We start from the raw sequence: 14,307 nt of genomic DNA, 5'->3' as shown, positions 1-14,307 counted from the left end.
CTGGGTGTCCTGTCTTTATTTTATGGTAAAGTCCCAGAGACCCCTCTCACTTGCAACTTTTTTGTGGGGGTGGGGATGACAAAGTTGTGCCAGACCTATTTCTACAGCTTTGTGTTAGACTTCAAAAACCGAAACTAAAATGTTCTAACTACATGCCTCCCCGCTCCCCTTTGTGTGCCAGTAAGCAGCTCATTTCGTGACTTTGTGAGCCTCCACCCCCTGATTGATGACCCTCACCCCCGCCAGTCACATACCAGATCCAGCACAATGTCAGTCTGCTTTTCCTCAGACCGCTCCAGGCAGGAAATCCAGTGTGTGGCGGCGGTGGGGCGAGGCGCAGATCTCACACACACACACACGTGCAAACAAAAACACCACATCGGCTGAGATTGAAAAGTCATTGGAAACTTTATTTACAACTGTCACAGTGACAATAAAAGTTTTTGAAAAAAAAAAAGCTAGCGTCTCCCTGAGCCTCAAAAATTACAGAAATATATATATTTATATATAACTATGATACAACAATTGACTCGAGTGCATTTGTTCGCAGACATTTTGTAACAAATGGAAATATACAATACTCTCAAGAAAGAGGAAAAAAAACAAAACAAAGAAAGTCGAGACAAAACACAAAGAAGAACCTTCCACCGAGTGGACCTGAAGGTTTGGAGAGATCAGTAGGACCTTTTCATGGATGGAGGTCAGGAGGTCCCTCGGTGGAGCGTCACTACGTATCTACTGGAACACCACAATTGTATCAAGTTCATCGTGGTTTACGGCACATCCCAAAGGGGGGGGGCGCACCCCCTACTACCCAATACCCATAGGAGAACCGCGACAAAGACCTGGAGAGCTCACAGCTGGTGATGTAGACACAACCACAAACACTGGACACGTGCAAGAGATCACACAAGAATTTTTTTTTTACATTTTTCTTTTTTTTTTTGGAGTTGGACAGATCGAAGAACGGGGAATTATTGCTGTAACAGGGGCCGATCTACACGGGTAAAGCATAGTCATGTGTTGGTGTAGGGCAACCTCTTCTCCATGGATAAGGAAAGGACTGGAAAATAATGAATAGGAAAGTTCTCCGTAACAAAAAAATGCCAAATCTGGTGGAATACAGAACAATGGGTCTCACACAAAGGATTTCGCATTGGGAATGTGGGACTTTGCCGAAAGCCGGAGGTTTATATTTAGAGCTGTCATCGTCTATCAGAGTCATCCGAAGAAATCATGAATAGAGTCTCACACATGACGGTCAAGACCTTCCCCCCCTCAAGGCATGGAAATTGTCCAGATGACATCCTAGATAAACCCTTAGAGATCCATCTTTCTAGAGTTACATGCACATTGCTCAATGCCCAACACTGATATTTTGGCAAAAACTTTCCCAAAAAAATTTGCTTTTCACGGTAACCGATAGCCCACCACATTGAAAGACTAGTACAAGCCAAGATGCGGTCACGCTCAAGACACCAACTTCAAAGACTTGTAGAAACATCTGAGCACAGACAACAACGCGGTGATACACAAGATGGCCGTCCCATCCACAGAGGAAGCGCAAGGTTTTGTAAAATTCTTCATATCAGAAAACTCTACAAACCGGTTGACAAAATGTTGACTTTGTTGCCGAACCCTACAAAGTTTTACTGTAAGCCAAGGAACACACCAACATCTCATAGTACAGGACAAATACGTGACACTATTGCATCCGTGTACGCATGAAGGAACACCGGCGTTAATACTACAGAGACAGATTCCACTTTTTGATCCAATTACAAACGACACATCAATGACATTTAGAAGTTGTCGGGGAGTGGAGCCAAGGTGGAGCCAGTTCACTGGGAGATGACTTTGGTTGGCCTGGATTGTAACTATAACAGTTACCACTGAGACTCCGGTGGGTCGTCGGACAGTAGGAGACAACATTCGGATGAAGTGATGTGTTGACCTTTTGTTCTTGCAGTAAAGGCAGTTTTTTTGTAATGGTCATAGAGTCCATGCCTCAGTCCAAGAAAATCCTTCTTACGTTAATCTAAGATTATCACTGCATCTAGCCTTGGAAAAACCTCAGATAGGATTCTAATGATTGAACTGAAAAAAAAATAAAAATAAAAATAAGCAAACACTTCTTCGAGACTTCGGGCTTGAAATCACAACGAAGGCTGGATTCTTCCACCAAGAGGAAAAAGAAGAAAAAAAAAGAAAGACTCATCACAGGTGCATCTTGGAATTTGTTGACGTTAACAAAATCCTTTCCTAAGCGATTCATTGTTGGCCCATTAATGGGCTAATTCTCTTCCAGAACACGAGGGGCCATCACGCGATTACTGCTCCTTAGGGTCTTTGTTTTGTGTGTCGCAGTTGGATTCCTTCTCTTCTTCCACCAAGAACTCTTCTGGAGGCCATCTCAGCTCTCCGCTCTCCACATCTCCCTCCGTGGGTTCCACCACAATGGAGGGAAGTCTATCCTTCAGTTTGCAGCATCGTTCGAAGTCTGAAGGATCTGGGAAGATCTGAAAGAGAAGAGAGAAGGTAGACATTAGAGGAAGTTAAGACATCAGAGGTTTCAAACAGTAGACATCGTGCATCTGGTATAGGAGAGCATGAGCAACTTTGAGGTTGGAATCGAGCACCAGGCTGATGCCCCATATATGAAGACTTGGCATAGGGTCTAGGGAAATAGTGAAGGAGATGTTGGTCATGATAAGCCACCAAATCACCAGATTTATCTGGTCATGCTTGAGGGCCAACCTATGAGCCACCCATTTTTCTACCTGTAAAGACATGAACAGGCACCAACAACCACCATGGCATGTGGGGTGAAAGCAATACAAAGTCAAATCTTCGGAACGTTTGGTTTTACAAATTTCCAGACCTGCTGATTTTTGAAGGACCCCTTGACCATTCATTAAAAGGTAAATAAGGCTCAAGACCAACAGCAGATGCTGGAAATAAAATGGCATTCAATCCAAGAGAAGCTTCTCCACCTAAAAGCTATGGATGAGCATGCATGTGTATGGGGGGATGATGAGGAATAGCTGGAGGACAAACTGATCAATTCTCCAAAAAGTTGGGTATAGCAAGTTTGGTCATCGGAGAAATGTTGGGACAATGCTATGGTCTTCAGCTACCCCGATTCCTATATTATAAGACTACAGCTTCATCTTAAAGCCAGAGGGGGTTCCATGGTTAATGACCCTTGTGACCATCACGTTTCACCAAAAACTAAAAATAACATGGACTTTTTAGCCTCCTTTCCCGCCCCCGCTTATTTTTGGACATTGCACAATCTTCCAGTTTCGGTCACTGATTTGACTCAACTTTTTCCAAAAATAACTTTTTTGCTTTTCAAAACTTTACAGAACTTTTCCCATCGGAGAAAGGACCATTTCTGGTTGAGGCCTGGACATTATTATCCTGTATTCCCTGGAGGAGCCCGATACAGAACCTCCCCCCCGTTACCCATAGAGGATGTTCTCGGTCTATTTACAGAGGGTTAAACCTATAAGCCGCATTTTTCGCGTCTCGCAAACAATCCCGTCTTCCTGGAGCTTTGTGTCCTAGTTATGAGCTTAGAACTTGTCAACACGCGGCTCCGCGACAAAGCGCAGGATGAAAGATTAGCCGAGAATGTGAAGGATGTGATAACTTATGAATGAGGAGCCTTGTGCACCCGCTCGGTCATTCATACAAGTTTCCAGTCTACCGGGATCGATGACAGAGTCTATAGGCCGCTATTAAAGGCAGATCCCTTTAAGAAACGGGTGTGATAAAGCTACTGTACCCAAATACAAAGTCTCTACCAGACCTCCAACTATCATGTATTCACCTCATAAGGGCCCCTAAGATTCCACTACTGAGGACCTACAGACATGATGGAGCCCATGTGTAGATACAGAGGAGGCTGCACTACTGAGGATCTACAGACATGATGGAGCCCATGTGTAGGTACAGAGGAGGCTGCACTACTGAGGACCTACAGACATGATGGAGCCCATGTGTAGATACAGAGGAGGCTGCACTACTGAGGACCTACAGACATGATGGAGCCCATGTGTAGATACAGAGGAGGCTGCACTACTGAGGACCTACAGACATGATGGAGCCCATGTGTAGATACAGAGGAGGCTGCACTACTGAGGATCTACAGACATGATGGAGCCCATGTGTAGATACAGAGGAGGCTGCACTACTGAGGATCTACAGACATGATGGAGCCCATGTGTAGGTACAGAGGAGGCTGCACTACTGAGGATCTACAGACATGATGGAGCCCATGTGTAGGTACAGAGGAGGCTGCACTACTGAGGATCTACAGACATGATGGAGCCCATGTGTAGGTACAGAGGAGGCTGCACTACTGAGGATCTACAGACATGATGGAGCCCATGTGTAGATACAGAGGAGGCTGCACTACTGAGGATCTACAGACATGATGGAGCCCATGTGTAGATACAGAGGAGGCTGCACTACTGAGGACCTACAGACATGATGGAGCCCATGTGTAGATACAGAGGAGGCTGCACTACTGAGGATCTACAGACATGATGGAGCCCATGTGTAGATACAGAGGAGGCTGCACTACTGAGGATCTACAGACATGATGGAGCCCATGTGTAGATACAGAGGAGACTGCACTACTGGGGATCTACTGACATGATGGAGCCCATGTGTAGATACAGAGGAGGCTGCACTACTGAGGACCTACAGACATGATGGAGCCCATGTGTAGATACAGAGGAGGCTGCACTACTGAGGATCTACAGACATGATGGAGCCCATGTGTAGATACAGAGGAGGCTGCACTACTGAGGATCTACAGACATGATGGAGCCCATGTGTAGATACAGAGGAGGCTGCACTACTGAGGATCTACAGACATGATGGAGCCCATGTGTAGATACAGAGGAGGCTGCACTACTGAGGATCTACAGACATGATGGAGCCCATGTGTAGATACAGAGGAGGCTGCACTACTGAGGATCTACAGACATGATGGAGCCCATGTGTAGATACAGAGGAGGCTGCACTACTGAGGATCTACAGACATGATGGAGCCCATGTGTAGATACAGAGGAGGCTGCACTACTGAGGATCTACAGACATGATGGAGCCCATGTGTAGATACAGAGGGGGCTGCACTACTGAGGATCGTCACACAATCGGCTTAAGGGTAGAAAGCCAAGATATGGGGGTCTCCAGACCCCAATTACACAGACTCTTTCCCCTAGACTCCTGATTATTACAATGTATCAGAACAAATAACGGTGCAGGTCCTGAAGATTCTCCATTCACTGACAGCAAGCAACGGACACACAAAGTCTATAAGAAAGCATTGAGCTGATCCTTGTGCACCAGTGATGAGATTTCGGCATCCCCTCCGCTCTGACTTGCTGACGGTTTCCGCCTTGTGACATAGGAAGTGTCTACAGTAAATCCATCGCTGTGGTGCAAGAACTAGTGACCAATAAGAAACCGCTGACATAAGCGGCTTTGTAATGTACACCCATCATATGGCGTCACAGCAACGTGAACGGAGGTAGAGGAGGGTGCAGACCCCCAAACACGGGCTAAGGGGGTGCTCTGAAAGTAATGAGACCTGTATGGAGACCGTCTAGAAGAACACCGTCCATAGAGGGATAAAGGGACAAAACTTGCTGGAATACATGAAACGTGCCGCCATATGGTGCCTCACTGACTCTACATATCGTCTCCTATAGGCAATTTTTTCTAGATCTATGGGCACATTCATATCCAAACGACCTGACAACATCCCTTATGGATGAATAGAAAGCGACAATTACAGTACAGACCGACACATCAAGTCTATTACATCCACACCCCAAGAATTAACTGTGGGTTCCCCTTTAAGAAGCCGCAGCACATTGCACCAGACAATGAAGAGAAATCTGAATGAAGTGTCTCAGAGCGTGTGGGGTCTGCGCAGGATTCCTCGAAATCGTCCAAACCCCGGGGCCCTTCATGCACAAATGAGATTCATTCATAATAACCTCCCCACTAGGAGCGTAACAGCACCGGCCACATGAGGGCGCACTGCACCCCGACACAGGGCAACGAGAAAAGGGGGACAGCGAAGACGAAAGCTTGGGGAAATTTTTGCAATGTTCAGATAATTGGAGGATAATCAGATAAATAGACTGTCCCAACACTGCTGTTCTCTGTGCTCTCAGGTTTGTTCCCGAGAGGTGTATAAATATACCTATGTGTTAGTAGCAGCAGGATTGTGATTTATGGATTTATATTGCAGGATTGTAGCTTCTCCAAGTGGCCTCACACTGCTGTGCTCTGTGCTTTCTGCAGCCAGTGTATTGTCCCTGGAGATATGTGTAATCACACCTCACACTGCTGTGCTCTGTGCTCTCTGCAGCCAGTGTTGGGTATTGTCCCTGGAGAGATGTGTAATCAGACCTCACACTGCTGTGCTCTGAGCTCTCTGCAGCCAGTGTTAGGTATTGTCCCTGGAGAGATGTGTAATCAGACCTCACACTGCTGTGCTCTGTGCTCTCTGCAGCCAGTGTTATGTACTGTCCCTGGAGAGATGTGTAATCAGACCTCACACTGCTGTGCTCTGTGCTCTCTGCAGCCAGTGTTATGTATTGTCCCTGGAGAGATGTGTAATCAGACCTCACACTGCTGTGCTCTGAGCTCTCTGCAGCCAGTGTTAGGTATTGTCCCTAGAGAGATGTGTAATCAGACCTCACACTGCTGTGCTCTGAGCTCTCTGCAGCCAGTGTTAGGTATTGTCCCTAGAGAGATGTGTAATCAGCCCTCACACTGCTGTGCTCTGAGCTCTCTGCAGCCAGTGTTAGGTATTGTCCCTAGAGAGATGTGTAATCAGACCTTTATGTATGTTGTGAAGTTACAATCCTGAAATATAAATCCATATCCAGGTCTGATTCCACATCTCTCCAGGGACAATACATAACACTGCAGAGCGCACAGAGCACAGCCGTGTGCGACAACACACCCCCAATGCACTTGGAGAAGCTATAATCCTGGACTATAAATCCATGTATCACAGTCCTGCTGCTACTAACCTACACAGAGGTCTGATCACACATCTCTCCATGGACAATAACCACCAATGTGGTTATATAGTTGTACCTGAGGACAGGATCCCTTTAAAGACCAAGAACCTCCATTCTATTATATACAGATGCAGAGAGCACAGCAGTGCGAGGACACCCCTAGTACAATCCAGGAATATAAATGCATATATCACAGTTCAGCTGCTACTAACATGCACAAAGCTATTTCACATCTCTCCAGGGACAACAGTCAACACTGGCTGCAGATAGCACAGAGCACAGCAGTGTGAGGACAACCTCCCAATGCACTTGGAGTAAACTACAATCCTGAAATATAAATCCATATATCCAGCAGTGTGAGGACACATCTCCAATACATACTACCTACTGACAGGTTCCCTCTAACCACCACCAAATACTTTGTTAGGGAACCTATAGGTGATGTCACTAGTTCATGTCTGTCTCATCACTACTCAATCCCTGTATATAAATACTCTCGTCTGGGTTGCCACTTATGTCAAGCAGATCTGCCCAGCTATGTAGTAACGGATGAAATTTACCACTCAGGGGTCTGGAAAAGCTGGGTACCAAGTCATGTAGTAACAGATTCTCATCTTCCAACTTTCCCATAGACTAACTATACATGACTAGATGGCAAACAGCAGAGCTGCCATTATAGTGCCTCTTTACCCAGCTTTCCCAACACACTGAATGGCATATCTGCCATAGACTAACACATTCAAACGCTTAAGAGTTTTGGGAAAGTAGGGGACATCTTGCAGGGACTTGTCCCAAGAGCAAACAAAGAAGGAACTAATGATGGACACATCGACAACAACCCAGCTTTCCCATGAACTGAAACCAGGCCTTTTGCTATTGGTTGACAAATCAAATGCAGCTCAACTTTAAGGGATATGCACCGAGCTTTCCCAGGTCAAAGAATGGCGGCATATTGGTCCTCACCCAGCTTTTCCAGGGACAGTTACAACTGAATTGAAATTAACATTTCAACAGCAGGCGGCCTCGGGGGTCACCGGAAATCTCTGGGCAAGACGTACCTGATAAGAATCCTTGCGAGGACTTAGGCCGATCTCATCCATGGGTTGAGTGTTCATTATAACCTCAGTCATCTCAGCTGATCGCAAGTAATCAGTGCTGCAAGAGAAGAAAGTCATTAAAATTCTCATCCTTCGCTGATACACTGCAACGAAACATCAGCTCTAAGACCATTCTCCAGGATTACATTATAATTGAAGAGTATTTCATATGCTAAAGATCTGACACACTAACAAGCTCTGCAGCTGCACGAAGATGCCCTGGCAATACCAAACACTGATGCAGAGAGCACAGAAGTGTGAGGACACTCTCTCCCCCCCACCCCCCCACCCCAATACAATCCTGGTATATAAATCCACATATCACAGTCCTGCTTCTAATGACAGACACACAGGTCTGATTACACATCTCTCCATAGACAATACCCAACACAGCCTGCACAGAGCACAGCAGTGTGAGGACAACCCTCCCCCCCACACACACACTATAATCTTGGATTATAAATCCATATATCACAGTCCTGCTGCTACTAACAACATACACAAATAGATGATTACACATCTCTCCAGGGACAATACCCAATTCTGGTTGCAGAGAGCACAGAGCACAGCAGTGTGAGGACATACCCCCAATTTTACAATCCTGGAATATACACCCGTCATGACCTAAAATAATGCAGTGGAAAACTAATTCTGGGAATCAGATGCCCAAAAAAGTTACAGTCCACAAAGTTGCTACAAAAGTATCAAGTCTGCATTTTTCACAACAATTGTGTCAGGTTTGGTTCTTTGTCACAACATCCGCAGAGGACAGGAATGTAACGTCCACATTGTAATCCTCATGACACATGACACACGCCTTTAAGGGCACTTAAAGGGGCAGAACACCCGATAGGTCAGCATCAGCTTTTAGGACTATACCCCAAACTTTACCCTATAATCTCCACTTGTAATGTAACCAATTGAAAATTAGAATTATCTTTATGGAGAAGATTCTCATCTAGTCACATGACTGGGGAAGGCACCAATTTCTAGAAAGTTCTATAAATGTATAGACTAATCACAGAGGTGGTAAAGCTTAGTTTATGTTCAGTAAATGGAGTGTATTGTTCTCTGTTATCAGCCACTTCCATAGGTGGTGATGGATGAGGACTTTATTCTCCATATCCCACTATAGGACACTTCAGATATTTCCATATCCCACTCCTCTTACTCTCCTGCGCCGGTAGGTGTGTGACCCCCGATACCGTTCCGGGAGGAGTGTGTGTACCCCCCACCTCCCGATACCACAACGGTAGGCGTGCGTGACCCTTCAGATGGTCCATAGTGGAACAATAGAAACACGTCCCTACACACATCTATAGGGGATGAGCACCTTCTACAAGGATGGGATGGTCAAACCCGGCACTCAATCTATAGAGGGTGGAAAGTATAGATATAGGTTACCAGGTTCACTGGGGAGGTTATCCAGACTATACCGCCACTAGACTAAATCCAATAGAAGAGCTATATTGTCTATACATACAATAGACCAACCCTATAGAATCAAAATATGGTCTATACATACAATAGACTGACCCTATAGAACTGCTATATGGTCTGTATATACAATAGAATGACCCTATAGAACTGCTATATGGTCTGTACACAATACATCGTAGTCCACCAGTCTGCCTCATCTGGCGGCTGCTCCTCTCAATGGTGACCTGATATTATGGGGTCTCAGTGCCAAGACCCCCGACCACCAGGGTTAATTGGTGCTTGACTGTTTCTACAATAAATAGACAATTCCTTTAAGAAATTCTGAGCCTGGCAAGGGTTAACAGGAAGATCTGGGCAGATTTCTCAGTGTCTCAATGAGCACGAGCCACGGCTGATTCATCGCGGCCGAGTGTCAATGAGGATGTTGGCAGCGACAAGAACAGAACATTGTCATTCACGCTATAGCGACCACGCAGGCGGGCGATGACATCAGCTGCACGCACCATGTATGACAGGACACAACATACTACATGCTAAGGATACAGCTCTGCGTATAGTCATGCCCCCTGTGTGCCCATGGCATCTGCCCTCACCATGGGTAATCTGCCAGCACCGGGCATCCAGGCGTCCGCATAGTTCAGAGGACTCTGCTATTCCTGCGGTGCAGAGATGTAGCAGAGCTGAATGTGCTGAATTGCTGGTGGATGCGCAGAGCAGTCGTACAATAGATTCATCTGCAGTCTGGAGGATACATGTGATATACGCATAGGATGTACACATTCAGCTCTGCTACATCTACACCCACCACATAACTAATGCAATTACTATGGATCACTGCAAGCTCCTGGCTAGTCTCCTGCTTCTATGCAACTAGAGGCTCTCCTATGTATACAATATAACCTATATACTAACTAGTATAACTTACACAAAACCGTAACACCAGCCCACTGCATGGCAATACCATCACACGCCTGCAATACCCAGGTGGCGCTCTCCACCCAGACAACATCTCCCAAACAGCAGCTTTTCCCTGACAATCCTTACAATCACCTTCTGCAAAAGTCTGTAAGACATCAACTACCCCTGTGTGTCCCAGCAGGCGCCAATATCCCCCAGCCTACAATTCTAAGCACCCAGTTACCCCCATCGGCCCCTCCATACACCCGCTCCCTATCCAGCCTGCCCCAAGCACCCACATCCTTGTGTGTCTCACCCATACCATCTAACACTCCCTAAATGCCACAGCCTGTCATCTAAGTAATCACCTCGCAGTTACCCACATTTCTCCCCCCTGTCTACCTTCTCTGGGTACCTACTTTTTCCCTCCAGTCTCTGGATAAACACTCTCCCTCCAGCCCCCTTCCCTTTTCCTGCCCACCCTGGGTACCCCCCCCCCCCCAGATACCTCCTTCCACCCAATCTTGTCTTCCAGGGTAGACACACTTACCCCCCAGTCTGCCTTCCCCTTGGTTCTATCCCCCTTCCCCGACCCCCATCATACAGTCTTGTTTACCCCCTTCTTGTTTACCCCCAGCCTGCACCTCTAACATGCCCTCCTGGGTCCCAGCTCTCTCTCCCCTTAGACTTCCCCCACCGCCAGGTACCAGCTCTTGCCCCCCCCCCATTATGTCCCCCTGGGTCCCACCTCTCTCCCCCCTGACTTCCCCCACCCCCAGGTACCCACTCTTTCCCCCAGCCTGCCCCACTATCATGCCCCCTTGGGTACCCAGCCTTCCCCCACCCCCAGCCGGCCCCTCCAAGCACTGAGCTCAACAGTGCAACAAATGAGGATTGAACCCTTCCCTAATTTCAGTATCAACAGACAATTAACTTCATCAAAGAGAAAGCAGAGAGGAAAGTGTCCCCAGACCACACAACGCCCAGCTGCTGCCTTGGCACATGATGAATGCCAGCTCAGCGAACGGAGGGCACCTCAAATTTCTACCTGACACCAGATGCCACCCGCAGCCTACAGGGCACCACTGGGTGACTGGGCTCGGCACTTTAATCTCCCTGTCTGTCTGCAGCCTGAATACATTGCCCCTGGCTCACACAATGAGGGCTCCTTAACCCTCTAACTGCCAGAGCCAATGTATCCAGGGATTTATAAACATTCTCCCCAGATTGTTACATTGTATCCAGCGATTTATAAACATTCCATCCAGTTATTTATACATCTTGGACCCGGTTAGTTACAATGTATCTATTTATAAATACAGCAATTTCCCCCCAGAAGACGACACAAGTTCTAAATCAACCCCCACCCCCCTCCCAATTACCCTAAACATCCAAAAATTGCAGCCTTAAAGGGGTAATCCATAGGAAGAAGCATCAAGCTACTTACCAAGGAATAGGGTAGAATACAGACATGAAGTCCAGAGAGGCAGGGGGGAAATGTCCTAGCTTAAAGAGATACAACAAATGACAGGGGTCCGGCCGCCGCAGAAGGGGGGTCTTCTAGATACAAAGCCCAGGAGGTGCAGCCAGCAATCCCTGAATGTGTGAGCACTGAGGACTCTGTCCCAGACAGCATGGTCTGCCCTGCCTTATATAACATAGGGGGGAGGGTCCACCCAGGGACCCCTCCCCCTGGGTGCTGACGTCACCCAAAGCATGAATGGTCTGTGCTTGGATACAATCATCTGTGGAGTACATTCATGCCCAGTCATCCCCGCCGCCCAATCAGCGGCCACCTCCACCATTACCTGCCGCCTTCCTTCTCCCTGAGGTGTCTCCGCTCTTTGTTCAGCAATCTGAGAATGTCTTTTTAAAGTCACCAATTTTCTGTCTCCATCCCCCCCCCCTCCTCCTCTTCTTCCTCATCACCGTCCCTTTAAGGAGAAGAAAAATAAAAATGATAAACTCTACGGCACAATTGATCCCTGGAGCTAAATTTAGCTGCCGGCGATTGCCAACGTCTTCATGTATCAAGGCAGATTTCACAGATGTTTTGTTGCTATTTTTCGCTCAGTGACCTTGGCCGTGGAATTTTCTAGAATTTCAATGTTTGTACGAAGGATTAAGCCGGGTGCGGAGTCATCATTAGTAGAACATTTATCCTTAAAGGGGAACTCCAGGTTAGCGATAAGGGCAGTACTGGGGGAGAGTGGGCACCTATGGGTCCTGGGCATTGGATAGAAATCTCCAGAACCATCTCCCCACTGCTGAACTGCTGAATGGATCGACCCCTGGTGTAGATTTCTATTCTGGTCCAATGCAAGTCAGAACCTCTGGCAGATAATTGTGACCGTCTCAGCAAGTGCTGACCCTAATATATTGTCCCCAATGTCACACACCATAGTACACACCGCCACATGGAGGGAACCATAGAAACTGCATGGAATGGAAACATAGGGACTACATAGTAGGGAAGCAATAGGACTGTGTACTACAAATATTGCATGAGACCACATTGTATTAAGCCATAGGGACTGTGTAGTAGTGAACAATAGGGACTGTGTAGCATAGAACCATAGGGACTGTGTAGTAGTGAACTATAGGGACTGTGCAATATTGAGCTATAGGGACCATGTAGTATTGAACTATAGTATTGGGACTGTGTAACAGTGAACTATAGGGACTGTGTAGCATTGAATTATAGGGACCGTCTAGTACAGAACTATAGGGACTGTGTAGCATTGAATTATAGGGACCGTCTAGTACAGAACTATAGGGACTGTGTAGCATTGAATTATAGGGACCGTCTAGTACAGAACTATAGGGACTGTGTAGTCATTCACTATAGGGACTGCATGCAGAGCTCTAGAGAAGAGGACTACATAATAGAGAAATCTAGAGATGCATAGCAGGGAACCCTAGGGACCGCTCTGTAAGGCCGCGGTCACACGTACCGCTAGGCGTCTGTTCCTAACGCTACGCTAGAGGACAGGGGGAGGTCCTCGGCCCGAACATGTGTTCGGCTTAACAATCGCATGCGTTTCCCTGGAAACGCATGTGCGTTTGGGCCGAGGACCTCCCCCTGTGCGCTAGCATCGCGTTATAACGGACGCCTAGCGGTACGTGTGACCGCGGCCTAAGGCACATTAAGGCTGTGGTCACATGTTGCGTTTTGTTTGCATATAACGCATGCGTTTTAAAACAGCTGAAGAGGAGATTTGCCTAATTACATTGGTGTCAACATTGCATTTACAAAACGCATGCATTAATGCAATGTTAACACATACGTTTGTTAACGATTTGTTAATGCATTCACTCACATTGCGTTTATGCTTGCGTTTTGTAAACGCAGTGTTGACAACAATGTAATTAGGCAAATCTCCTCTTTAGCTGTTTTAAAACGCATGCGTTATATGCAAACAAAACGCAACATGTGACTGTAGCCTAAGGGTGATGCCACACGTGGCGTTTTGAACCCGTTTTTGGCCCATTTATAAGCAGTCCATTAAAAAACGCAAATGTTTTTTACAGGTTTTACGAATTATTGTCATTGAAAATTACCAAAAACGCATGCGTTTTTAAACGGACTGCTTAAAACCGGCCAAAAAACGGGTTCAAAACACCAAGTGTGGCATCACCTTAAGGCTGGTGCCACACATGACGCATTGCCTGCGTTTACAAATGCAAACGCAGAGAAAGCCGCACCCACCATTTCCTATGGAAACCCCTGCGATCGGGAACGTTAATTTAATGCAAAACACCGGCGGCTCGTTCCCGATCGCAGGCGTTTCCATAGAAACGCCGATGCGATCGGGCCG

The 14,307-nt window shown here is 46.8% G+C and overlaps 1 protein-coding gene across 1 annotated transcript; it reads right to left on the bottom strand.

The window, feature by feature from the left end:
- Window positions 1-384: 384 nt before the first annotated feature.
- On the bottom strand, window positions 385-12,128 carry LBH (LBH regulator of WNT signaling pathway). The gene is made up of 3 exons (XM_072139977.1): window positions 11,937-12,128; window positions 8,114-8,210; window positions 385-2,519 (listed from the first exon to the last, which is right to left on the bottom strand). Exons 1-3 carry the CDS (start codon window positions 11,960-11,962, stop codon window positions 2,331-2,333), a joined length of 312 nt encoding a protein of 103 aa, XP_071996078.1. The 5' UTR covers window positions 11,963-12,128; the 3' UTR covers window positions 385-2,330.
- Between the last annotated feature and the right edge of the window lie 2,179 nt (window positions 12,129-14,307).

Source organism: Engystomops pustulosus, chromosome 3 (genome assembly GCF_040894005.1).
Source record: "Engystomops pustulosus chromosome 3, aEngPut4.maternal, whole genome shotgun sequence".
Taxonomy (NCBI): domain Eukaryota; kingdom Metazoa; phylum Chordata; class Amphibia; order Anura; family Leptodactylidae; genus Engystomops; species Engystomops pustulosus.
The sequence above is the reverse complement of the archived record's forward strand: the minus strand, read 5'-3'. Positions and strand labels throughout refer to the sequence as shown.

Excerpts from the sequence above, each read along its gene's own strand:
- LBH (XM_072139977.1), bottom strand. The coding sequence starts at position 11,962 with ATGTCTGTATTCTACCCTATTCCTTG. Across the intron at positions 8,211-11,936 it reads GTATTCTACCCTATTCCTTG|CACTGATTACTTGCGATCAG; the intron begins GTAAGTAGCTTG and ends CTTCTCTTGCAG. Across the intron at positions 2,520-8,113 it reads CTCGCAAGGATTCTTATCAG|ATCTTCCCAGATCCTTCAGA; the intron begins GTACGTCTTGCC and ends CTTCTCTTTCAG.